The sequence below is a fragment of the Mirounga angustirostris genome, unplaced genomic scaffold (genome assembly GCF_029215605.1).
Source record: "Mirounga angustirostris isolate CCGP_5_RB_7025 unplaced genomic scaffold, mMirAng1.0.hap1 SCAF_15, whole genome shotgun sequence".
Lineage (NCBI taxonomy): Eukaryota > Metazoa > Chordata > Mammalia > Carnivora > Phocidae > Mirounga > Mirounga angustirostris.
In genome coordinates this window covers 63,463,730-63,491,691 of record NW_026991723.1, presented here as the reverse complement: position 1 = coordinate 63,491,691, position 27,962 = coordinate 63,463,730, and the positions used below count along the sequence as shown (strand labels likewise).

Sequence of the window (27,962 nt, the reverse complement as noted above, 5' to 3'; positions counted from 1 at the left end):
AAATGAGGCTTAAACATTTAAGTAACTTCTGAAGGGCACAGTCAATAACTGGCCAATCTGGTGTTCCTGCTTCCAGAGCCTTTAACCACTAGACCATTCAATCCTCTCACTGTCAATTACTGCAAAAGTAAATACTGCAAAGTGACCTGGTACCACTTCATTATCAGGACATCGTCCTCTCTCACCCTTCACTTTTAGGTATCTTGAAAGATGCTCTATCCTGAGAGAACAACACGATCTGAACTTCTATCAAGGTACGTATGCCACCGTGGGACAAATATGAGGAATCCATGGAATGATTTTGTTTTAAAACTGGCCTGTTCCCCTTTGCACAGTTGCCTTTTTTTAACGTTCAAGAAAGGGGAGGTGGGAGTAGAGCAGCAGCTCTGTTAAAGTCCAGCGGCACTTTCAATCAAGAAAAAGCCAAAACCTTAACAAAAAATTGTTTAGCCATTAACAATTTATAGTATTTTTGTTTTGTTTTTTAACCAGGAGGAGAGGAGGAAGAAGAAAAGGCAAGGAGAAGGGAGCTCGGGGTGGAAGGGCCAGGAGACCTGACTTCCAATGGCTTGCTTCAACTTTCTGAAGAGAAAAATCCACTGGCTTCTAGGTTGAGAGAACAAAAGAAAAGTATAATATTTGTCCATGTTTTGATGTTTTTACTAAGAAAGAAAAAAAAGAATTCTGGGCAAACTGCAGGAGGCAGGAGTGAGCAGAATGATAGCAATCTCCCCTTGTCTATGGAAACATTACTCGGCTCATGAGACCAGCCTGAGGTAGAGGATGAGCTCCCAGCCCAGCAAGAAGTGCCACCAACAGACAGAGAACAGCAAAAAGCTTTATGAGCATTAGTCTGAGAGTCAGGAAATCTGAGATCTAGCTTTGCTGCTGCTGACCTTGAACAAGTCACATAACCTCTCTGGCATCAGACAGTTGAAGATTTACACCTTTCCCATTTCCACTTCTCTCCTCACACCTGGTTCCACATCCCCACTCCCTTATTTTTAGAAATCTATTTTAGTGTATGTTTTATTTGAGTTACATGTTCTCTGTTCTTAACACATTCTTTAGTCCCTAAATCACCTTATGACAGATTGTCTAAAAACCAAAATAGTGCTGGAATATGGCATATTTTTGTATGAAAAATGTATTAAAAATGTTAAGTCCATAATCTTAAAACCCTAATGACACCTGGTGTTGATTTTTCATGTTATACTTATCAGTTTTTTCCAAATGATGCCACTATTTTTTGACTCAATTGAAAGTAAATATTACTTTTTGATAATATTTAATCTGTATTTCATTGCTTTCTATAGAGCAGTGACTGAAGGAAAAAATTCCTCACCTCTGACCTGGAGGTGTTGACCTACCTACAAGAAGCCTTCTGAGTTGAATAGATGAATTCACATTTCCCATGGATGCAGTAACCATTGAGGTTTTCAGGGCAAGGCATGTGGTTTCCAATATAAACATCTTCTCTTTGATCACTAGCATCTTAAAAGAACATAAACCACGTCAATAAACAGTGAAAAGCAAGCTGAAAAACAGGGACTTTTTAAAGTCCCTATTTGCAGGGACAAATAAATTTGCAGGGTAATTTGGAAAAGAAAATTATCAGATAGGGGCTGAATAACAACCAAGGTCTCATTATGACATAAACACAGCAAATAGACTGTTTAGATTGAAAGCATTTAAAAATAGTTGCAGGATATGACCACTCTGAGCTACTGTTGTTTACAAACAATCTGTCCCCAGAAAACATAAACATCCTAGCTAAAGAAATAAATGCTACCTCTACAAGAAAGCTCATCTCTATGACCAAGAGATGGTATATTACAGCACTGGCCTTTGGAGACTTACTCTAATCATCCACTTGGGACTATGAAATTGAAGCCAATAAAGAGTGGAATGGCAGAGAGGAAGTTATGTGACTCTGAAATTTTAGGGTGAAAGGCTTATTTTTGGAATGAAAACTATTAAGCATATTGATTTTTTTCTTCCAAATGAAAATAGCTTTGCTGTTTTTTAAATCTGGTTTTTCTTAGTATATGTTATTGAAAAAAAAATTCAAATGATATAGAGAACAAATAAGCAAAATTTTAAACCACCTGAAACCCCTCTATCCAAAGAGAACCATTGTAAACATGTTGATAAACATCTGTTCAGACTTAGGTACATTGATTTGAACTGAACTGAGTTGAATAAAGAAAATGGGAATATGGTGAGTAATTTCAATGTCAGAAATGGGAAGAAAGGGGTGCCTGGGTGGATCAGTTGGTTGAGTGTCTGACTCTTGATTTTGGCTCAGGTCATGATCTCAGGGGCGTGAGAATGAGCCCCATGTGAGTCTCTGGGCTGGGGGTGGAGCCTGCTTGGGATTCTCTCTCCCTCTCCCCCTCCCTCCCCCTCCTCTTTCTCTCAGGAAGGGGAGGAAAGGGAAAAGAAGGGAAGGGAAGGGAATCAGGAAAGAAAGATGGAAGGATCAGGAAAGATGCTGGCATGAGGAACCAGTCTTTAAAATCAATTTCACTGGGGCGCCTGGGTAGCTCAGTCGTTAAGCGTCTGCCTTTGGCTCAGGTCATGATCCCAGGGTCCTGGGATCAAGCCCCGCATCGGTCTTCCTGCTCCGTGGGAAGCCTGCGTCTCCCTCTTCCACTCCCCCTGTTTATATTCCCTCTCCTGCTGTCTCTCTCTCTCTCTGTCAAATAAATAAATAAAATCTTTAAAAATAAATAAATAAAATCAATTTCATCATCCATTCTCTCTATCCCTTTCTCCCCAGCCCCTCTGTCTGTCTCTGTCTCTTTCATGTACTTGTATAAGCATATACTCATTCACATAATCACACATTCTGCAATGGATTTTTTAACTTTTTTTCGGGCATATACATTAATACATTCATCCTCTATGGACTCAAGAGTCCCCAGTGTTTATAGGTCTGTCCTTGTGTAGGAAAAATTCCCACGTTTCCTGTCATTTCTCAGTCCCACCTTAAATTCTGTGATTAGTTGTGTGACCTTGAGTGTACCACCCTAAGACTGAGATTTCATAACTGTAACCTATACTTAACAGAACCTTTACTTCATGTGGTTTTGAGAGGATTACAGGGAGATCGGGCCATCCCTAGTAAGACCAAACTAATGTCATTTTACCTCAAAATTTATGTATTTACACTGTACTAATTTAGGGCTATAAGGAAAACTGAACCAGAAGTCAAGAAATTCAACATGTAAATTCTCAATTTTAAGGTATCTGCTATTTTGTGACCTTGGTCAAATCACAGCATCTCTCTAAGGCAGCTGAGTAAGATCAGCATTGTCTGACATAATACAAGACACATGTAACTTATTTTCTCGTAGCCATATTTTTTAAAACTAAAAAGAAATGGGTAAATTGATTTTAATCACATATTTAATCTAATATATCAAATAAGGATCATTTCACATATAATCAATATAAAAAATTGTGATTTTTTTTTTTACACACATTGTCTTAAATAAGTCCTTAAAATCTGGTGAGCACTTAACACTCACAGCACATCTCAATTCCAACTAGCCATGTTTCAAGTACTCAATATTCACCATATAAGACTGCACAGTATAGATGACCATTTATCATTTATTGATTATCTTCCATATGCCAGGCACTCTGCTAGGTGTTGGGGACAGAAAAATATCCTGTCCTCAAAGGGCTCATAAGGTCTCCACCAGTTCTCAAACTATAATTCTGCCGTAGCAGAAGAAATCAAACCCTCCCTTCAGGGCTGCTATCATCCTGAGCACCCACTTCACTACAATACTCATGATATTGTTTTAGAACCATTTGAGTTTTTAAACTCAGTTGGTACCATGAGACTGTGAGCTCCTTAAGAATCTAGACATTTTTTTGGGCGCCTGGGTGGCTCAGATGGTTAAGCGTCTGCCTTCGGCTCAGGTCATGATCCCAGGGTCCTGGGATCGAGTCCCGCATCAGGCTCCCTGCTCCTTGGGAGCCTGCTTCTCTCTCTCTCTCTCTGTCTCTCATGAATAAATAAATAAAAATCTAAACAAACAAACAAAAAAGATTAAAAAAAAAAGAATCTAGACATTTTTATTATTCATTTCTGTGTAACTCCTAACACTTAGAACACAGTACTTTTCTTGCTATGGTTTCAAATTAAAAGTGCTATTCTACATTTGCAATCAACCCATAAGTGACTTGAGGAATGCAACTGTCTCCCAAAGCACTCATCATCCTGCAACTTCTCAGAACATGATATTTTCATGGTGTATTACACCACAAAGTACATAATAATGGGACTACAGAGACTGAGGTTATGTACCAACCTATAATAATAAGATCTTATAATGCGTATAATAATGGTACTGTATAGGTCTATAGAGGCTGTGGTAATGAACAATCTACTATAAGAAAGTCCTAGAGGGCGCCTGGGTGGCTCAGTTGGTTAAGCGACTGCCTTCGGCTCAGGTCATGATCCTGGAGTCCCTGGATCGAGTCCCGCATCGGGCTCCCTGCTCGGCAGGGAGTCTGCTTCTCCCTCTGACCCTCCCAACCCTCCCCCCTCTCATGTGCTCTCTCTCTCAGTCTCTCTCTCTTAAATAAATAAATAAAAATCTTTAAAAAAAAAACAAACAAACAAACAAAGTCCTAGAAACAGCAGGAGATTTCAAGAATGATGCAGAACTGAAAGCTATCAGAATTCAGCTACATCACAGCAATAAGAGAAAGTTAACTAAATCAAGAACAGGGTTTTGAGAAATTAGTTAACAAGGTATAGCACCAGTAGCATTTACTGAATGAATTAATGAAAGAATGTGGTATCAGGCTCTAGACAAAGCAAAGCCATCTAAAAACATGGACATGTGTGAGCCCGGATAGCTCAGTTGGTAAAAACATGGACATGTCCAGTAAGACTCTGAAGTCTGCGGTTGTCAACAGAGTTCAAATTTAGCATTCTGCTCAATGCTGGCTCTATTCATTCCATTATTCTTACATACTATTTCTGCGCACAACCATATGCTCAGCTAAGCTACAGAAGATATAAAGAAAAAGTACACATGGTCCCTGCCCTTAAGAAGCTTATAATCAATTCAGGGAATCAACATATACACACAAAAAGCTGAATAACACAACAGAAGGGGTCTCACATGATAATTAACAATTAAACGCCAAAAGAAGGTTTTACAATACAGGCTGCTATGGGAAGTTCAAGCTTAAAGGTGAACTCATTGTAGGTGATATTACTCAGGGAAGGATTCACAGAAAGGACAGGACTTAAGTTAGGTCTCAAAGCATATACAGATTTCTTTAGATAGAAGAAGAGTGGAAACCAAAAGGAAGGTATAATGCACACAGCATTCTCAACAAGAACAAGAAACAGATAAACCTTAGCAAGAGCTGTATATCCAAACTGGGAAAGGGTGTAAGTCAAAATTGGAAAAATAAGCTGAAATCAGATTATAGAAAAATATGAACTCCAGGTGAGAAATGTTTTCTTACAGATTTATTTATTTGAGTAGGGGGAGAAGGAGAGAATCTCAAGCAGACTCCCCACTGAGTGCAGAGCCAGATACAGAGCTTAATCTCACAACCCTGAGATCATGACCTGAGCCAAATCAAGAGTCAGATGCTCAACCAACTGAGCCACCCAAGCACCCCGAGAAATGTTTTCTTAATCAGATGGATAAGGAAGACATTGAAGGCCTCCCAGCTGGAGAGTAACACAATGAAAGCCATGTTTTACATAACAGAGAGTGGTTGCCAAGAGCTGGTGGTTAGGGGGAATGGGGAGTAACTGCTGATGGGTGTGAGGTTTCTTTCTGGAGTAATGAAAATGGCCTAAAATTTGATTCTGATATGATGCTTGTACAATCCTAAATATACTTTAAAAATAAAATTAAATTGAGGGCGCCTGGCTGGCCCGGGTCAGTAGAGGATGCAACTCTTGGTCTCGGGGCCGTGAATTCTAGCCCACGTTAGGTGTAGAGATTACTTTAAAAATATTTTTTTTAATTTTTTTTTTTTAAGATTTTATTTATTTGACAGAGAGAGCACGAGACAACAAAAGCAGGGGGAACGGGAGGGAGAGAGAGAAGCAGACTCCCTATTGAGCAGGAAGCCCGACGTGGAACTCAATCCCAGGACTCTGAGATCATGACCTGAGCAGCAAGTCCTGCGTCTGGCTCCCTGCTCAGCGGGGAGCCTGCTTCTCCCGCTCCAGCTCCCCCCTGCTTCTGTTCTCTCTCTCGCTGTCTCTCTATCAAATAAAAATCTTTAAGAAAAAAAAAAAAAAGAAATCATTTTTAAAAAATTGAATTGCAAACTTTAAGCAGGTGAACTTAGTGGTGTGTAAATTGTATCTCAAAACGCTGTTAAAAAAATTTAATTGGATAACAGCATGCAAGATAAAGAGACCAGGGAACTAGGAAGACCAGGTGACCAATTAGGAAGTCACTACATAATCCAAACTTGTGGCAATGAAAAGCTAAGCTAGAGCTTAGCAGTAGGAATAAATATTAGAGATAGAGAAAAAATAAATACAGCTTGAAGATGCTTCAGAATGAGCTTTCAGAAACTCAGAGCTAGAAGGGCCTTTGAGGGCCATCTGGTCTGATGAAGGAATCCCTTTAGTTGCAACCCCGAAATCCTGTTTCTACTTTACCACTTCCAGAAGGTGAAGAACTCAACACAATTAATTCCAATATTATCAAATGTTCCTTATGTTGAATGAAATCTCTCTTTAACCATTGATTTCCCCACATCTGTTTACCCCCTAACCCCCCACCCAACAATTTTTTTACTTAAGGTCAAACTTCCCAGTCCCATTCTTTTTTTTTTTTTTTTAAAGATTTTATTTATTTATTTGACAGAGAGACACAGCTAGAGAGGGAACACAACCAGGGGGAGCAGGAGAGGGAGAAGCAGGCTCCCTGCTGAGCAGGCAGCCCAATGCGGGGCTCGATCCCAGGACGCTGGGATCATGACCTGAGCCCAAGGCAGACGCTTAACGACTGAGCCACCCAGGCGCCCCAGCCCCAGTCCCATTCTTTAGATAGTTTGCAACAACCATCTTTACAAGTAGTGCCCAGCACTAGCCCCTTCAATGTACTTTAGGCATTTAGCAGAACAGAACTATCCTTTGAAGATGGTTTTAATACAGAATTATGCAAAATGACTCTCCTCCAAAGAAAATATGCATGAATTCAAAGAAAATATGGTCAATAAACACATGAAAGATGCTCAACATCACTAATCATTAGGCAAATGCAAATCAAAACTATAACACAGCACCCCACACCCATTAGGATGACTACTATCCAAAAAAAAAAAAAAAAAAACCAGAAAATAGTTAAGTGTTGGCAAGCATGCAAAGAAATTAGAACCTTGTGCACTGCTGATGAGAATATATGATATAGCCGATGTGGAAAACAGAATGGTGGTTCCTCAAAAAATTAAAAACATAATTACCATATAATCCAACAATTCCATTTCTGGGGACATATGCAAAAGAACTGAAAGCAGGGTCTCAAAGAGACAGCTATATACCCATATTCACAGCAACAACATTCACAATAGCTAAAACATGAAAGCCAACACAAGTGTCCATCAACGAAAGAATAGATAAACAAAATGAAGCACATACATACAATGGAATGTCATTCAGCCTCAAAAAGGAAATTCTGACTTATGCTATGATACAGATTAATCTTGAGGACATTATGTTCACTGAAATAAGCCAGTCACAAAAAGACAAACACTATAGGATTCCACTTATATGAGGTACTTAGAGTAGCCAAAATTACAGAAACAAAAAGAATGACAGTTGCACAGCTGAGAGGAACAGTAAGTGGGAAGCTACTATTTATTGGATATAGTTCCAGTTTTACAAGATGAAAGAGCTCTAGGGGCCCCTGAGTGGCTCAGTCAGTTAAGCATCTGACTCTTGCTTTCTGCTCAGGTCGTGATCTCAAGGTCATGGAATTGAGCCCCACATGGGGCTCCACACTCAGTGGGGAGTCTGCTTGAAGATTCTCCCTCTCCCTCTGCCTCTACTCCTCCCCCCATGTTCACACAACTCTCTCTCTCTCAAGTGAATGAATGAATCTTTAAAGAAAAAAGATGAAAGAGCTCTAGAAATGGATGGTAGTGGTGGTTGCACAACATCATGAATGTATTTACTACTACTGAGCTGTGTACTTAAAAATGATTAAAATGGCTCTCTATTCTGTTCCATTGATCTATATGTCTGTTTTTGTGCCAATACCATACTGTCTTGATGATGACAGCTTTGTAATAGAGCTGGAAGTCCGGAATTGTGATGCCGCCAGCTTTGCTTTTCTTTTTCAACATTCCTCTGGCTATTCGGGGTCTTTTCTGGTTCCATACAAATTTTAGGATTATTTGTTCCATTTCGGACCCTCAACTCTATGGTCAACTCATCTTTGACAAAGCAGGAAAGAACGTCCAATGGAAAAAAGTCTCTTCAACAAAGGTGTTCGGAAAATTGGACAGCCACATGCAGAAGAATGAAACTGGACCATTTCCTTACACCACACACAAAAATAGACTCCAAATGGTTGAAAGACCTCAATGTGAGACAGGAGTCCATCAAAATCCGAAAGGAGAACACAGGCAGCAACCTCTTTGACCTCAGCCGCAGCAACTTCTTCCTAGAAACATGGCCAAAGGCAAGGGAAGCAAGGGCAAAAATGAACTATTGGGACTTACCAAGATAAAAAAGCTTTTGCACAGCAAAAGAAACAGTCAAAAAACCAAAAGACAACCAACAGAATGGGAGAAGATATTTGCAAATGACATATCAGATAAAGGGCTAGTATCCAAAATCTATAAAAGAACTTATCAAACTCAACACCCAAAGAACAAAGAATCCAATCAAGAAATAGGCAGAAGACATGAACAGACATTTTTCCAAAGAAGACATCCAAATGGCCAACAGACACATGAAAAAGTGCTCAACATTGCTCGGCATCAGGGAAATCCAAATCAAAACCTCAATGAGAAACCACCTCACACCAGTCAGAATGGCTAAAATTAACAAGCCAGGAAACAACAGATGTTGGCGTGGATGCGGAAAAAGGGGAACCCTCCTACACTGTTGGTGGGAATGCAAGCTGGTGCAGCCAGTCTGGAAAACAGTATGGAGGTTCCTCAAAAAGTTGAAAATAGAGCTACCCTACGACCCAGCAATTGCACTACTGGGTGTTTACCCCAAAGATACAAATGTAGGGATCCGAAGGGGTACATGCACCCCAATGTTTATAGCAGCAATGTCCACAATAGCCAAACTGTGGAAAGAGCCAAGATGTCCATCGACAGATGAATGGATAAAGAAGAGGTGGTATATACATATACAATGGAATATTATGCAGCCATCAAAAGGAATGAGATCTTGCCATTTGCAACGACATGGATGGAACTGGAGGGTATTATGCTGAGCGAAATAAGTCAAACAGAGAAAGACATGTATCATATGACCTCACTGATATGAGGAATTCTTAATCTCAGGAAACAAACTGAGGGTTGCTGGAGTGGGGGGTGGGGTGGGAGGGATGGAGTGACTGGGTGATAGACACTGGGGAGGGTATGTGCTCTGGTAAGCGCTGTGAATTGTGCAAGACTGTTGAATCTCAGATCTGTACCTCTGAAAGAAATAATGCAATATATGTTAAGAAAAAAAAAAAAAGAAGATAGCAGGAGGGGAAGTATGAAGGGGGGGAAATCGGAGGGGGAGACGAACCATGAGAGACGATGGACTCTGAAAAACAAACTGAGGGTTCTGGAGGGGAGGGGGGGTGTGAGGATGGGTTAGCCTGGTGATGGGTATTAAAGAGGGTACATTCTGCATGGAGCACTGGGTCTTATGCACAAACAATGAATCATGGAACACTACATCTAAAACTAATGATGTAATGTATGGTGATTAACATAACAATAAAAATTTTTTAAAATGATTAAAATGGCTAAATTTTGTTATTTACATTTCACCAAAATAAAAAAAAATTGGCAAAAAATGACTCTAAATATGAGCCTAATGACAGGATGTTCATAGAGCAAATGTAGTAAGCTGAGTTCAAATTTAGACCTTCAGTCATCCGAAAGTATTTACTAAGCACCTATTATGTTCCAGGCACTACATATGAATATATGAAACTAGAGCTTAAGATTAAGCTCTAAATTAAGGCTAGAGAACAAATGTTCACCAAGGTGACAGCTGAGAGTCCATTAAAGTTCTGAAGGAAATTAAGTAAAGAAAGCAAGCAAAGGGGCAGAAGAGAATTCTGGAATAGTTGTGATACAAGAAAAAGAGCACCAGGGCTTAGAGTCAGAAAAGCTTGAGTTCTAGTCCTTGTTCTGCCATTCTACATGAGCCACAAATTCACAGTTTCAGCTTCTTCACCTGCAAAATGAGGATAACATGGTTGTGATGAAGATCAAATAATAACACAAATATGTGAAAGCAGCTGACACACAGAAGGGTACACGAGTAATAATGACTGAATGGATGAATATCCTACTGATGTCACTCATCAACCACATTAAACATGATGTAGATATAGGTAGACTCACCAATGGTGAGACCTTTGACCACCAACGATGAAAACAGAAAACAGAAGTATCAACAATCACCACAGTAACATGGACAAAAATCCAGTGATAGAGCATTTCATAATCAGAGTAATCCTAGGCAGTAGATATGATCACTGAGGCTCAGAGATAGCTGGCCACACAGCCTTCAAGTGTAGACTAAGTCTGACTCCACAGAGCAAGCCCTGAACCATCACACTATTATCTCACCAAACTACCCTGGGAGATGTGTAGGGAATGGACAAAAGCAGAACGTCCAGGCACCTGCTCTCTGGGCCAAGTAAATTAGATTAACTTCAAAAAGGAAATGTAAAAAGGCTTTAAAGATGTCATGAAGCAGAGTTTCAGAAAACACAGCAGTGATGGAGCCTCGCACAGCAAGAACTGGGCACAGAATGGTCTTCTCCAAACAATGCCCTCAGGCAAGTGGTGACAGGCTCCGTGAACAACAGCTGCAGTTGCTCATCTCTGAACAATGTTTGTGTGTGTGAGATATAAAAAGTGCTATTTGGTCACCCAGTGGCTCCTTCCACCCACAGAGGCATTCAGAAACAAATCTACCACCAGCAGCAGGGTTTTCAAATACAAAGGAGAGTATGGTTCTAAGCGATGATGTTATGAGAAAAGCCAGCACCAGATGGCCTATCTGCGAAGGCATGTTCCACTGGTGGTGGTCCTGGTCCATCAACACACAACCCAAATAAAGCATAATGAGTTGCTATTAACAACAACCAAGACATGCACCTGGTAGGTCATTTGCTGAGGCCTCAAAAACCACATCAATAATGCATCAGTAAATCTCTGGCTCATTTCTACAAATTCCTAGTTAAAAAAATCCAATATATTCTTTCTTGTTTCCCCTATACTACCCTGGCACCCCAAGCTTCATCACTAACATATCCCCCCATACATCGTTCCCCTAATCCCAGTCTCCTCAGAACCCAAAGAATTACCTATGTAGGTATAAAAGCCTACCTACCCTCCAACACCTCCCATTCTCTCATTCCTAAATCCCCCTATTTTCCATACAAACCCTAACTCCTCCCTTCCTAGCCTTTCCACACTGCCCAGTGAAACACATTTTCTGATGTGAATAAACTCATCCACCTCCTCAGCCATTCCCTTAAGAAGTACTCCTTTCATTTCCCTGATAGACCAAGTCCACATTACTCCCTACACTCCCTTTCCTTCCACCTTCCTCTGCTGTGCTTCCCACCTCTCACCCAAAGATCAGTATTCCACTCTCCTCTCCCAACAACCTTCATTTCTTAGGGGTCTGTGCCATCCGCCCAGACGGCCTTCTAAAAGTCCTTATCATAACTCTCTACCACGCTCCACAGCACACATTCTCAGACTTACCGCAAGATTTTAGCAACTGGCTCAGTCTTACCGCTCAGTGATGGGACTTTATCAAGACCACTTTAAAAAGGGCATATCGAAAGAGCTGTATTAAAATATATAAACGAGGGTGCCTGGGTGGCTCAGATGGTTAAGCATCTGCCTTCGCCTCAGGTCATGATCCCAGGGTCCTGGGATCGAATCCCACATCCAGCTCCTGGCTCAGCGGGGAGCCTGCTTTTCCCTCTCCCTCTGCCTCTCCCCCTGCTCATGCTCTCTCTCCATCTCTGTGTCTCGAATGAATAAATAAAATCTTAAAATATATATATATAAATGACAGTCACCAAGAAATGGGAATAATAATACCAATATCTCAGTATCTCTGGTATCCCTGGTCAGTAAGAGGAGAGACTATTGAGAAGATGAGGCCAAAGATGGGGTGAGGGTTGGGGTGAAGTGAAGCTCAGCAATGAAGCAAGAGTGTCTTGGAAATAAAAAAGGTATTACGGTTAGATTTTAGACTATATGAAAATATCCTTTGGATAAGAGTGGCCACGTTGAAATGTCACATGCCACAAAGGAACTTTGTGGCAGATGGAGATGTTAGAGACTGCGATAAAATGTAGTATACATGGGGTGTATTCATTTTTCAAAACTGACACCTTAACATTCGTGTATCTCACTGAATGTAAACTAGACCTCAAAAAAACACCTATAAAATAAGAATAATGATAATCAAGTGGGTATAGGTATACAGACAAAATAAGAATGACAGAATACTGAAAACTGCTGAAGGTAGGTATTGGATAAATGAGGGTTAATTATACTATTCTGTTTATATATGTGTGAAATCTTCTATAATCAAGTTTTTTAAATGTCACATACCCATCTCCCACATACCTCATGTTCAACCATCATACCCTGCATGGCTTCAACATCTACAACACAGCTTCCAACACTGCAATTTCAATATTTACCACATGTTTCCCAACAGCCCAAAAAAGCACTAAGTCAGCCACCATGCTGGACATTCAAATGTTCCATTCCATGAGCACTACTCTCCAAGAGCTCAACTTTAAAAAATTTTCCCTACCGAGCACTATCTTCCAATTTGTCCAGCTTCTTGCTGGTGCTGTGTTCCTGCTTTTCACTTTGTAGCTTCCATCCCTAGATGCCTGCCTACCTACCTAGTCTTGGTTGTGTACTGGGGACACAAATATGTACTAAAGGCCTCCTACAAATGCTTGTGAGGACAAAAAACAGAAGCAAATGGGGGGCGGGAATACAAAATAGTTACCTTTTGACCTCTATTCCTCACTACTAGAACATTTCTTAACTCTTTCACAACTTGGATTTCATATTTATAACTCTAGAAAAACTCCTTGGTCCAAGATTACCAATGATTCTCTTGTCTTCAGATTCAATGCTCATTCTCTGATACTTTTATGCGTCCTCTCCCTTTTGGCTTCTGTGTCACTGCAGTCTTCTTAGTTTTTTCTGGAACCTTTTCTGCTTCATTCTAAGCCTCCTCTCCTTTGTAATACCTGTACGGTCTAACAGAAATTTCTGCAACTCTCGATATGTTCTATGTCTGTGCTGCCCAATATAGTAGTCACAGGCCACATGTGGCTATTTAAATTTAAACTAACTAAAATGAAATTAAAGGTTTTGTTTCTCAATCATGCTAGCCCTATCTCAGGTGTGCAAGAATCTAAACAATGCAGCTCTATAATCTCTTACTCGTTCTCAGGACTTCAGTTACGTATCACCTCCAAAGACTGACTTGCAAATTTATGCTAAACAAAATCATCTGGAGAGTTCCACAAGCAACTCAAACCCAAAATTAATCACCTCCACCATCAACTTCTCCCTTACCTTACTACAAACACATTTCCCCTTCCAACATCCTTAGTTCTTTCAGTAGAATCCATCACCCAAGTCATCTGAACTTCTCTCTCTCTCTGATCTAAGCCAGAGTCTATCCCTTTGAGTCTACCTAACTGATCTCCCTGCCTCCAGTCCAATATATATAATAATAAGCACATTGTTCCTGCCAGGTACCATTCATTCAACTGGTTAACTTTGCAGCCTTTTCTTTTTCAAAGATATTAATGACTCTCCACTACCTACAAATAGAGTTTAAATTTCCTAGGACAACATAGCATTTAAGACACCTCTTCCATTAAGTTCCTCAGATCCTCACTATCTTCCACCACATAGTAATCCCCTTTTCTGAATTCCCATTGCACTTTTTTTTTTTTTTAAAGATTTTATTTATTTGACAGAGAGAGAGAGAGCACAAGTAGGCAGAACAGCAGGGAGAGGGAGAGGAAGAAGCAGGCTCTCCATCGAGCAGGGAGCCTGACGTGGGGCTCGATCCCAGGACCCTGGGATCATGACCTGAGCCGAAGGCAGCCGCTTAACCGACTGAGCCACCCAGGTGCCCCGCACTTTTTTTTTTTTAAGATTTTATTTATTTAATTGACAGAGAGAAACAGCAAGAGAGGGAACACAAGCAGGGGGAGTGGGAGAGGGAGAAGCAGGCCTCCCACTGAGCAGGGAGCCCCATGTGGGGCTTGATCCCAGGACACTGGGATCATGACCTGAGCCGAAGGCAGTCACTTAACCAACTGAGCCACCCAGGCACCCCTCCCATTGCACTTTTAACCACATTTATAACAATAGCCAATTTCTACTTTGTTAGAAGGTTATATTCATTTCTTATTATATCAAAGGCTCTTTAAAGATGGATGTCATGCATCTGATATCTTTCTATCCACCAACAGTGTCTGATAAAACAACCAGTATAAAGTAGGCACATAATAAATTAGATCTGATTATGATAATTTCATTTGAGTTATAGATAATTCTTATGTGTAAAGAATTTTCAGTATCTCAAAAGTGGCCTAGGCACTAAATTATCCCTCTAATTTTATCAAAGGCAGACAAGTACTTGAGGCATACACAATTCCCCAAATTACCTTAAGTATGAGTCTCTACCTACTGAAAAACAGCCTTCATATTCTGGTCATGTATTAACAATATAGAGAATAAAACAGGGGCTGATCTATTATGTCTCCCATGGGAATACAGGAGATTTTTCTATTTTAAAAACAGCACTTGTATCAACATAGGAAACTGATATTTCAGGAGCTCATGGGATATAAATGATTCAGGTGTGACAGGATTCCAGTGAGAGAAATAACAAATTATTCAATGATAATGACAGTTATCATTTATTAAGCACTTAATGAGTATGTCAGATATACTGTTCTAAGCATTTGACATGTATTATTTAATTTTTTTTTAAGATTAATTATTTAGGGCACCTGGGTGGCTCAGTTGGTTAAGCGACTGCCTTCGGCTCAGGTCATGATCCTGGAGTCCCGGGATCGAGTCCCACATCGGGCTCCCTGCTCAGCAGGGAGTCTGCTTCTCCCTCTCCCGCTCCCCCCTCTTGTGCTCTTTCTCTCTCTCACTCTCTCTCTCAAATAAATAAAATCTTTAAAAAAAAAAGAAGATTAATTATTTATTTGGGGGGGGCATAAGCATGCAAGTAGGGGCAGGCGCAGAGGGAGAGTAAGAGATCTTCAAGCAGACTCCCCACTGAACACGGAGCCCAATTTGGGGCTCGATCTCACAACCCATGAAATCATGACCTAAGCCTAAACCAAGAGTCGGACACTTAACCAACTGAGCCACCCAGGTACCCCTGTATTATTTAATTTTTATAAAACTATGAGATAGGTACTATTATTATTCTCATTCATGTATTTTTTAGAAATTAGGCATAAAAGGTAGATCACACTTCTAAAAACAATTCTTCATTAGTATAACCTAACAAATGGGTAGAAGATGTATGTGTGAAAGAGCAATTATAGGGGCCCCTGGGTGGCTCAGTCGTTAAGCGTCTGCCTTCGGCTCAGGTCATGATCCCAGAGTCCTGGGATCAAGCCCCACATTGGGCTCCCCGCTCTGCGAGAAGCCTGCCTCTCCCTCTCTCACTCCCCCTGCTTGTGTTTCCTTTCTCGCTGTCTCTCTCTCTGTCAAATAAATAAGTAAAATCTTAAAAAAAAAAAAAAAAGAGCAATTATATTTAAGTCTCAAAGTAGGAGTCCCAAGATCTACACCTGCTTCAGTTCACTACATAGAACCTCCTAGAGCCTCAATGTTCCCCTTGATCCTTAGGCCTCAGAGTAGTTGTAAGAATCAAATTAAATCAAAGAGCATTGGACTTAAGGTCAAGAGACCTGGAATCCAATCCCTGCTGCTCTGACCTTTACTGCATATAAGCCTCTGTACAAATAAATCCTACAGTTTCATCCATTCTTTTGACAAGTATAGAGCACCTAAGTATGTGCCAAACATTCTGACAAGAGTTAGGAATGCAAAAGTGAACATGACAGATACAGTCTCCTGTCCTCACAAAACTCAGAGCCTAGAGGTGAATACAGATGAGTAAAAAAAAAACAATTATAATTAAAGTAGGTTAAGTGTTTGGATAGGAGGGTATATAGAGGGGCACCTAATCTACACTTAAGGGTCAAGGAATACTTCCCAAAAGGAAATGACTTCTAAGCTAAGACTGAAAGGCCTATTAGGTAGAGAAAAGTTCCAGGCAGAGGGAATAAGGATCAAAGACGGTGCACAGGGGCGCCTGGGTGGCTCAGCCGTTAAGCGTCTGCCCTCGGCTCCGGTCATGATCCTGGGGTCTTGGAATCGAGCCCCGCATCGGGCTCCCTGCTCTGCAGGGAGCCTGCTTCTCCTTCTCCCACTCCCCCTGCTTGTGTTCCCTCTCTCACTGTGTGTGTCTCTCTCTATCAAATGAATAAATAAAATCTTTAAAAAAAAAAAAAAGATGGTGCACAAAAGGCAAGCATTAATAGTATATTCTAAAGAAGTAAAGAGGATTTAAACAGCAAAGATGAGGGATCTTTCTGTATAATTTCTTACAACTACATGTGAATCTGCAATTATCTCAATAAAAATTTTAATTAAAAAAGAGCATATATGGGGCGCCTGGGTGGCTCAGTTGGTTAAGCTACTGCCTTCAGTTCAGGTCATGATCCTGGAGTCCCGGGATCGAGTCCCGCATCGGGCTCCCTGCTCAGTGGGGAGTCTGCTTCTCCCTCTGACCCTCCCCCTCTCCTGCTCTCTGTCTCTCATTCTCTCTCTCTCAAATAAATAAATAAAATCTTAAAAAAAAAAAAAAAGCATATATGAGTTATCTATAAATTGAGAATAAGCACCTTAGCTATTTCACTTAATATCATTACTAATAATATATTCCATAATGTATTGCTCCAGAGAGCAAAGTTGGAATGATCATTATAATGGAAACAGAACTACTAAGGACAGCTAGTGACCATATTTCAATAGTTGGCCAAAATCTGGAAAATCATGATTCAGTACCTTTTACATCTGGTCGATACTGGAGTCCATCATCTTTTTTTCCCAACAAACTAGTGTCATCTGTGTCTATAAAAGAAAAGTTTTCAAATTAAGACACACAGGATGTTTAAGTCATACCATGAAACTCCCAAATATTCCAAATGCTCCAGGTCCTTCCCAAACTCTATCCACTTATCTTGCTCACATTTCCCACCATTCTCTTGATCTATTGTGCCATTTCTACCTCAGGCCTCAAGGCATCCCAAATATATACACACTCTGCAAGATGAACAACCTAATATCATTTAGACTTCAGGTCAAATGTCATCTCCTTAAAAAGTCTTTCCTGTGCAAACTGAAATAACACACCCCAAAGGGAAAGGATTAGCCCTCTCTCCAAGGGACAATTGTCTCAAGATTTACCTCTCCTACCACTGTTTCCCTGGAAACATATCAGATTAAGATAAAAGTGGAATCTCAGCTATGTTATCAGACAAAACTTAAAACAGAAATGACCCGAGACTGGTGAATTGTATTTGGACTGCGAAGACTGTAAATGAACCACAAATGGGTGCTGGAAGCACAAGCTTTCAGCTTCCTACTACATAGTGAGGGAGGAAAGGGAAGGTATAGTTAGGTATGAATGGAAGTATTATCAAGAGGACCAAGATAAAAGTTAAGGACCAACTACTCCAAAGGATTCTAAATAGGCATGAATTTCAATTAACCAAATTCTCAAGCTTGACCAACTTGAAGTTTGAAATTGCAGGTAGAACCATTCAATCATGAACCAGTTCTTCATAAAAGGTATTATTTCTCTAAGCTACTGTTTCAACTTAGGCTCTAAATGCCACTCTATGAAAGAAAAACAAACCATATACTTCTTTAAGATCAAGCCTAAGTGGTGTGTCTACCTACAAGGGGTCTCTATCAGCAAATGGTTTGCTCTCCCGCCCATATCTGACCTCCACTTGGAAATCCTCTGATGAGCTTCTTGGGCATTCTCTGGTAGCTTAGACCAGAGATATTGCAATCCCTTGTGCAGTATTTCACAAATAATTTGTTACCAATATAAAGTACCAAACTCTGGCTTACAACACTTTTCCCTTAGCTTAGATAAAAACATATCCCTTTAATAAGTCCAAAAAAGGTAGGAGGGATGGACCATGTAAGCAGGAAAGACCCACAAGTCCATGACAATGTGTCTGGCTCTTGTATGATGTATGTTACTAGGAAATAATACATTATACTAGCCCATATGTGTATTACTAAGGAAAGAAGGTTGAGAAGTTCTACCTTTAGTGACTGGATATTTCTAGTTGAAATGGAAAACAAAAACAAATACTTAGTTGCTATCGTGGCTCTAAGCTATGACAAAAAGCAAGAAGAGCAAGAATTTTAAACTGAAGGTAATAATTTTTCCTTACATTCTATAACCTCATACCAAAATCTCTAACAGTACATAATATGTAGGGGCAAAAACTACAGAGAGATGAGAAAACAAAGTAAACTTCTATGCTCTAGAAAAAAAAGATGAATATATGGCAATGCTTGTAGTTTTACTGTAATTAAAATAAGCTGACTAATCACTCAATAGCTACAATCATTACTATAAATTTGAGACAACCTTTAAGAACTATAAATGTATCTACAAGTCTATGTTAGGAAGAGCTTAGTTACTACATGATCAACTAAAAAGCATGGTTTGCATCTTGAGAAGATGAAAATAAATGGAAAAAAAAAATCTAAATTAGTAACAGAACAAAGAAATTCTAAAATGTAAAGTAATAAAAGAAACAAAAAGAACATCAAAGACTTCTCATTTTACAAATATGGAACACCACCAAAATGACAAGTAAGATTTCAGACACAGAATATTACAGACAGGTCTCTGGATGAGTAGAATGGATTTTACCTGTGCAATGACCAAGATGTCTTATATCGATTTGTTCTTGCTTTATACAAGATGCTTCTCGAACAAAACAAGGATTGTTGTAGGAACTCCCATCAGAAGCACACACAGGATTAAAACTGTAGCCACTGCAATCTATATTACATACACACCTATAGGAAAAGACAAAAATTACCTATATTTTACAACAAAAGTATTTCACAATGCTGTATTTCACTTTCTTCTTTTCTGCTTTCTGTTAACAGAAGTCAATATATTGTTTTAAGTCACTGGTAAAAGATTAAGCAAAGTGAACGCTCAGCTAACAATTTCTTTCAGGTGAGAATTTAGAGATAATTTCATCTAGATATTAATCTGGTGGTTTCCCCAGAATTTTCATATCTAGATACAATAATCAAGAGATGCCAAATGTCAACAATGTTAATTAAAAAGCAGCATGCCATAGTGGAAAGGACACAGAACTGAGTCAAAAGTAATGAATCTAAATCCCAGCCCAACTAATTACTAAGATTTGTGTCCAGATTCTTTTCCTAAGTCTTAATTTACTTATCTGTAAAATAGAGGTTATAATAATATACCAACCTCACCAAATAACTAGAAAGACTAAAAAACATAATTTGAAATAAAACATGTAAAATGAAAGCCCTCCAAAGTGTTTCTAGCTGCACATCTACCTATATCGCTGAGTGTCCACCCTACACTGAGACTGCACAAGAAGTCCCAGGCATGGTCACTCCTCCCAAGAACAATAAAATCTAAATGAGAATATAAAAATTAAAAAAAAATAGAGACTTTCCTGCTTCCAGCAACACTGTAGACTCAGAAACTAAGCTAAGCTTCCCACTGAAAACAACAAAAATTACAGGAAAAGTATTTTAAAATATTCTCTCAAATGCATTCATAAGCTGATAAGAAATAAGGAATGTTCAGAACAAAAGTTAAATGAAGACAGGAATAGAGAAAGGTCAATTGAGTTGGTTAAAGCTGATTTTCACCTTGAAAGTGTTTACCAAATTGGGTAAATTCAATTATCAACTTTTATAGCCTTGAAGGCCTCTGGAAACAGAAGACAAACAATACTGACCTACCTAAGATGGGGAGTTTGAAGACCCTGGAAAAGCTGTTAGCTCAAAAAGCTACAACTCTCAGCATGAGGATAAACTAGAAATGAGTTTCCATATTCCACAGGGACTATTTAAAACGGAAAAAAAAAATGCTGCCCTGAGCCATGGCATTGAAGAGAGGGAAGAAAAACATCTCCCCCGAGAATTAAAAACCACAAGCCAGTCCTCACATGGGTAATTACAACTTAAAATACTACTTGGGTGTTCTGAAAAACCTTAAGCCCAGAATTTATTTTAAGAGCCAAGGACTGGAAGGGGCCGTAGGCAACTGACAGAAGCAAATGCAATCTCCTTTGGAGAAACCAACTTTATTATCCTCGACCTCAAACATTTTCCAAGATACACTTGTGAGAAAAATAAGCAGATCACACACTCAGTCATATATCTACAACAAATAAGGAAATAAAACACCATGAGTGGAACAAGCTGATTTGAAAATGAACCAAGCAGGGCGCCTGGGTGGCTCAGTTGGTTAAGCGATTGCCTTCGGCTCAGGTCATGACCCTGGAGTCCCTGGATCGAGTCCCGCATTGGGCTCCCTGCTCGGCAGGGAGTCTGCTTCTCCCTCTGACCCTTCCCCCTCTCATGTGCTCTCTCTCTCTCTCTCTCATTCTCTCTCTCAAATAATAAATTTTTTTAAAAAATCGTTAAAAAAAAAAAAAAAAAGAAAAGAAAATGAACCAAGCAGAGGCATCTGGCTGGCTCAGCCTGTGAAGCATGTGACTCTCAGTGGTAGAATTAACTTAAAATAAAGGAAAGAAAGGAAAGAAAAAAAAGTGAACCAAACAGAACTTCTAATAAAGCATGTATTATTAGAAATAAAAATTTGGGGGCGCCTGGGTGGCTCAGTTGGTTGGGCATCTGACTCTTGATTTCAGCTCAGGTAATGATCTCTAGGTCATGAGATGGAGCCCTGCATCGGGCTCTGCACTGGGTGGGGAGCCTGCTTGGGATTCTCTCTCCCTCTGCCCCTCCCCCCACTCCATGGCATGTACACTCTTTCTCGCAAAAAAAGAAAAAGAAAAAAAGAAAAAGAAATAAAAAACGCAATAGGCAGATTTAACAGCAGATTAGATAAATGAAAGGTGAGTTAGGGTACTGGAAGACAGATAAAAGGAAATTACTCAAACCACAGCAGAGTCAAAGAGGCAGTACACTTTTTAATCTAAAAAAAGATTAAGAGACATGGAAGACAGAAGTGACAGAATCTGCAAAACTCTAATTGGACCTCAAGGAGTAAAAGGAATGAGGCAAGGGCAATATTTTCAGCAATTCCTCATCAAACTTTCTAAAGCTAAAAAAAGATACTAATCTAAATATCCAAGAAGCCTAATACATTCCAAACAGGATTATTAAGGAGAAATCTAGACACGGAGATACCACAGTGGAATTTAACAGCAACATCAAAAAAGAATATTTTAAAAGCAGCCAGAAAGAAGAGAAAGATTACTTTCAAAAAGGCAAGAATAAGAGGGACAAGTGTCTTCAAAAGCAATACTGAAGCCAAATTGTTTATTTCTAGCCAGACAGTGAAATAATGCCTGCACTGTGCTGAGATAAAATAGAATTCTATATAAAGAGAAATACCTTTCATGAATGAGGGTAAAATAAAAGTAATTTCAAAGAAGTAAAAACTTAAGAGCTTGTCACCTGCTGGCTACCAGTAAAGGTAATTATAAAGGCAGTTGAACAATGATCTTATAAAGATCTGAAATGCAAATGCAAATGAAGAACAAAAGCATAAATATGTAGGTAACGTTAACAAAGCTAGCCTTGCAAGGGCCCAACAATTTCACGACTAGGTAAGGCCCCTTAAAATCTCATACACAGGGGCGCCTGGGTGGCTCAGTCATTAAGTGTCTGCCTTCGGCTCAGGTCATGATCCCAGGGTCCTGGGATCGAGCCCCGCATCGGGCTCCCTGTTCGGCAGGAAGCCTGCTTCTCCCTCTCCCACTTCCCCTGCTTGTGCTCATGCTCTCGCTGTCTCTCTCTCTGTCAAATAAAAAAAATCTTAAAAAAAAAAAAATCTCATATACATGTGCATCAGACTTAAGTTAAGAATGTTCACAGCAGCATTATTCATGAGAACAAAAGACTGGAAACAATCCAAATGTCCATCAGTAGTAAAATGCACTGTAAAAGGATGTAGTATAGTCCAAAAATTAAATTCAATAAGCAGTAATTTGAATGAACCATGTGCATTAACGTGAATGAGTCCCAAAAACATAATTGCTAAGCAATAGAAGGTACATATGGAGATGATTCCATTTTATACAAAACTCAAAATCAGTTAAGAGATTCATCATACGTGGTAAAACTACTTTAAAAAGCAAAGAAAATGCAGGATACCGGGTAGGTAGAGGAAAGATACATTCAAGGAAGAACATGAGAGGGCAGCTCTGAAGTATTGATAATATTCTATTTCTGGCTTGGGAGGTAGGATTCACAAAACTTTGTTTCACTTTTGTGCATTAAACCAAGTGTGTAAGTTTTCATGCACTTTTAAATATATACTCTATTCCACAATTTAAAAATTAAGGCACCAGAAAAAAAATTAACAATTTGTATTTACTAAAGTCAGAAATGGCTTTTACATTTTGGCAGGGGGGCCGGGGAGAGAATGTGACAGAGACCACATTTGGTCTGCAAAGTGTAAAATATCTGTCAACTGGACCTTTACAGAAAATCCTTGCTGACCCCAGCTTGATGGGATATAAGCGGGCAAAACTGGAATGGCAATAAAAGAGAAAAGGTGGCTAATGAAAGATTATAAAGCTATTTCAGGAATGAGAAAAGGCCCAACAACAAAGGCAAGATACCGTACCAATCCAGTAAGGAGAAACAAGTGACTCAGCAGTGGGCACTGAGCACACCTGTGAGCAAGTGTAGGAGAAAGTCAGCATTCCTCGGTGGGATGGTACCACTGTCAGACTAAGAGCTGTGAGAACAAACCACGGCTACTGTTCTCAATGGCACATGAGGAAAGAAAATGAAATACTATGCCTAGGAAAGTCCAGCTCAGGGAAACCATGAGCAGAGGAGGAAAATATTAGACTCCAGAGCCTGCCGCTATTATTGATTACAGGGACGACAGCTATGCATGCTGGCAGCAGTACAGAGGGCAGGATGCCCAAAGCATAGGAGTGTGCATGAGGGTCGAAAGAAATCACTTCAGTAAACATGCCAAATTCAAAACATTCAACCACCATTTACTCTGCACCTACTGTGTGGGAATACTCACGCTTGCCTTATTTAATCCTGACAACAAATAATTATAAAAAGGTAAGATGAATATGAACAAAGTTAAAAAGCCTAAGATCACAAAACATAAAGTGGCTGGGATGGTGCTCTCTCTACTCATTAGAGCTGTTGTGTAAAACAGAGATCTCTGCATGGAAAGTGACAAATGAAAGGAGGTACGTATTTTCCATACTTAAAAAAAATTTTCTTTCTTCTTTCTTTCTTTTTTTTTTTTTATTTATTTATCTGAGACAGAGAGAATGAGAGAGACAGAGAGCACATGAGAGGGGGGAGGGTCAGAGGGAGAAGCAGACTCCCTGCCGAGCAGGGAGTCCGATGCGGGACTCGATCCCAGGACTCCAGGATCATGACCTGAGCCGAAGGCAGTCGCTTAACCAACTGAGCCACCCAGGCGCCCTCTTTCTTTCTTTGAGAGAGAAAGAGCACAAGTGAGGAGGAGGGGAATAGGGAGAAGGAGAAGCAGGCTCCCCACTGAGCAGGGAGCCCAACTAGGGGCTCGATCCCAGGACCCTGAGATCATGACCTGAGCTGAAGGCAGACCCTTAACCAAATGAGCCACCCAGGCGCCCCTTCCACATTTTTATCATGAAAAATTTTTTCACTAAACTGGCCTTCCTTTTCTCTCAAACACACCAGGGATACTCCTGACTCCAGGCTTTCCTTCTCCCTGGAACACTTCCCTCAGACACCCACCAGGTTCAATCCTTCAAGTTTTTTCTCAAGTCTTAAAAAAATGGCCCAAAATTAAATCACTAGGCATCCATTCAAGAAGTTAGAAAAAGAACAATGAAATAAGTCCAATGAAAACAAAAAAGAAGGGAAAAAACAGAGGAATGGCTACAGATACATGGGGATATAGATATGGACATATAGATAGATCTCAGCAGAAACAGAAAACAAAGTTACAACAGAAAAGATCAATTAAGCCAAAGTTGGGCCTTTGAAAAGACTTTCAAATCTATAAAGGAGGATAAATTCAGAAAGAGAGAAAAACATATCAGGAATGAAAAGGACTAGATTCAGCAGGGATTATGGTTGAATAGATGATGAAGGGTTATTATAAGCCACTTTAAGACAGCAAATTGGAAAACTTAGGTAAAATGAGTAACTTTTTAAAAATATTAACTATGGAATTTAACTAAAAAAGACATAGAAGCTGAACAGTATTTAAGTAACAATAGGATGTGATTTAAGAAAAAAAAAAGGAGCACCGTGAGAACAAAGATGAGCTCTTAGAAATTAAAATTATAGGGGCGCCTGGGGGGCTCAGTCGGTTAAGCATCCAACTCTTGATTTCGGCTGAGGTTCATGATCTCAGGGTCATGGGATCAAGCCTCACATTGGGCTCCTCATTCAGTGAGGAGTCTGCTGGAGATTCCCTCCCTCCCCCTTTGCCCCTCCCCCCACACTTCCTTGCTCTCTGTCTCTCAAATAAATAAATCTTTAAAAAAAGAAAAAGAAGGGGCGCCTGGGTGGCTCAGTCATTAAGCGTCTGCCTTCAGCTCAGGTCATGATCCCAGGGTCCTGGGATCGAGCCCCGCTTCGGGCTCCCTGCTCAGCGGGGAGTCTGCTTCTCCCTCTCCCCCTGCTTGTGTTCCCTCTCTCGCTGTGTCTCTCTCTGTCAAATAAATAAATAAAAATCTTAAAAAAAAAAAAAGAAAAAGAAAATTACAGCAGAAACAAAAAACTCAAAAAAGGACTGGTAGATAAAGTTGAAGAAATCTCTCAGAAGGCACAGCAAAATTTTTAAAAAATAGAAAATGGGAGAAAAGGTAAGAAAAATAAAGGACTAGTCCAGGATGTTCCAACAACCAAATAACAGAAATACAAATAGAAAAGAGAGGAAAGGAAGTCATCATCAAAGAACTAACTGAAGAAGGGGCGCCTGGCTGGCTCAGTCAGCAGAGCATGTGACGCTTGATCTCAGGGTTGTGGGTTCAAGCCCCACGTTGGCTGTGGAGATTACTAAGAAATAAAATCTTAAAAAAAAAAAAAAAGGGCTAACTGAAGAAAATTTCTTAAATCAGAAATAAGTAACTTTCTAAAAAAGGATGTGACATTGTGAAATTCCACTATACTGGGGACCAAAAGATTCTACATGCTACAATAGAGAGAAAACAGATCATATACAAAGGATCAGGAATCAAATGGCTTCAGGCTTCTACAGCAATACTGGAAGCTAGAAGATAACAGAGCAATGCCTTCACAGTTCTGAGGGAAAATTATTTCCCACCTAGAAGTATGTACTTGACAAGTTATAAATCAAGTATTAGGTGTAGGATAAAAACATTTTCGGGGCGCCTGGCTGGCTCAGCCAGTGGAGCGTGTGACTCTTGATCTCAGGGTTGTAAGTTTGAGCCCCATGTTGGGTGTAGCAATTATGTGAAAATAACATCCTTAAAAAAAAAAAAAACACACACTTTCAAGCATTAAGTCTCAAAAGAGTTTGGCTTTTTTTTTTTTTTTAACATCTTATACCCTTTTCAAGAAGCTACTGAAAAATAGACTAAAATGGGAGAGTAAAACCAAGAAATTCAAGGCAAAAATACAAGAAGCAAACTATCCTATATAGAAAAGAGGTAAATGAATTTCTAGGATACTCGTGGTATAACAAAAAATATATTTGGTCTTCATCCCCTGTTCCTGGCACTGAGCACCTAAAACTCTTGGAACTGTCTGATAGATGGGAGAATCTTTTGTATGCTAAGGAAATGGCTCATTGTGGGAAGGAAGGGAAGGACCAGTTTGACACCAGAAAAACCAACCATGGAAAAGTCAGAACTTCTATTTCCCCACCCCACCAACCCACCTGACCTCTGGGAAGGGGAGAAAGAGAGAGGGATTGGAGATGGAGTTCAATCACCAATGGCCAATAATTTAACCAATAATGAAACTGCAATAAAAAACTTTGAACAGGAGCATTCCAGGTTGGTGAACACATCCACGTGCCGGGAAGGTGGTGCACCTGATACCATGGAGACAGAGCAGAAACTCCTCAAGACCCCTCACCCTATGCACCTCTTCATCTATTTGCATCCTTCATAATAAACAGTAAGCATAGCACTGTGTGTCATATTTGCAAATTATCAAACCCAAGGGGAGGTTGTGGAAATCTCCAAATTAGTAGTATGGTGGGAGGAGATGCAGGGAACCTCACTTGCAGGTGGGGTCTTGTGGGTCTGTGCCTTCATTCTGTGGCATTTGTGCTTACTCCAAGTGGAGAGCATTGGAACTGAACTGAATTGTGGAACAGCTGGTTGGTATAGGAGAAGTAGAGAACTGGTTGTTGTTGGAAAAGATACAACAATGAAGGAAGATCCCAGGGTGACAGCTAGATATAAGATGTGCAGGGCAACCAGTCCACACTGAAATAGTTCCACTCTCCACAGTCCTGTTGATGGCTGTGATTACTGATTACTAAGAGGCCTAGTGCCACTATGCCCTTTTTAGCCAGGAGACAGAATGCCCAGGTAAGCCTGCTCCAGACTCTGATCCACACTTGGCTCATCTTAACCATATGGTGGTGAAGTGTCCCCCTCTCCCCTCCATGTCCTACTGCCTGACCCTGAGCACACTCATTTAATTGACTCCTGAGAGCTAGAGGTCAGCTATGGTGAGATAAGGAGAAAACACAGAGCAGGCCCTTCTCTGGCCACATTCCTGCCAGTCATCCATACATGGCAAGACTAGAATCCTGCCAGATGTCTCCACTGTGAGGAGCCCTAGGTTCCCCAGGACTCACTCATGCTCTTGCCCACTGACATCCCAAGAAGGGAATCTTGTAAACTCTCTGGGAAACTAAAAGCCAGACTCTGACTCAGAGACCATTCGATGTATCTTCTTCTGTAAGCCTTCATGTAATCATGGCACTACTGTCCTTCCCTTCCATGGCTGGGTTAATGCTCCACACTGGTAATATGGCAATATTCTATTTTGTACCCTAGGTGTTAGGTACACAGATGTAGTATTCTTTAAATTGCATACATAGATATACCAATGTACATTTTACAATAAAAGTTTTAAGAAAGTGTAGAACGATAAGCACAGTGTACTACCATTAGTTTTAAAAAAGGAAAGAAAGAGAGTATGTGTACATATTTGCTTGTACATGCATAAAATAATCACCGGGAGATTAAATAAACATCAGTGACTGCCTCTAGTAAAGACACCTGAATGGCTGGGGAACCGGGGTAGGAAACAGACTTCTGTGGAGCCTTTTAAAGCTTCTGAGTTTCTAACACTACAAACTTCAAAGACATGAACGCATATATACATAAATAAATGAATTGAATGACTTCTATGATTTTTGCAAATCACAACTCTAAGTCTTT

General features: G+C 40.0%; 1 protein-coding gene across 2 annotated transcripts in view; it reads right to left on the bottom strand.

Moving 5' to 3' along the window:
* TMEFF1 (transmembrane protein with EGF like and two follistatin like domains 1) overlaps positions 1–27,962 on the bottom strand; it is a 90,712-nt gene that overhangs the window by 11,689 nt on the left and 51,061 nt on the right. For both annotated transcript variants that reach the window (XM_045882788.2, XM_045882787.2), the window contains exons 6-8: positions 19,250–19,398; positions 17,356–17,421; positions 1,371–1,494 (exon numbers count right to left, since the gene is read on the bottom strand). In XM_045882788.2, the coding sequence (XP_045738744.1) occupies positions 1,371–1,494; positions 17,356–17,421; positions 19,250–19,398 (339 nt within the window). The remainder of the gene's footprint in view (positions 1–1,370; positions 1,495–17,355; positions 17,422–19,249; positions 19,399–27,962) is intronic.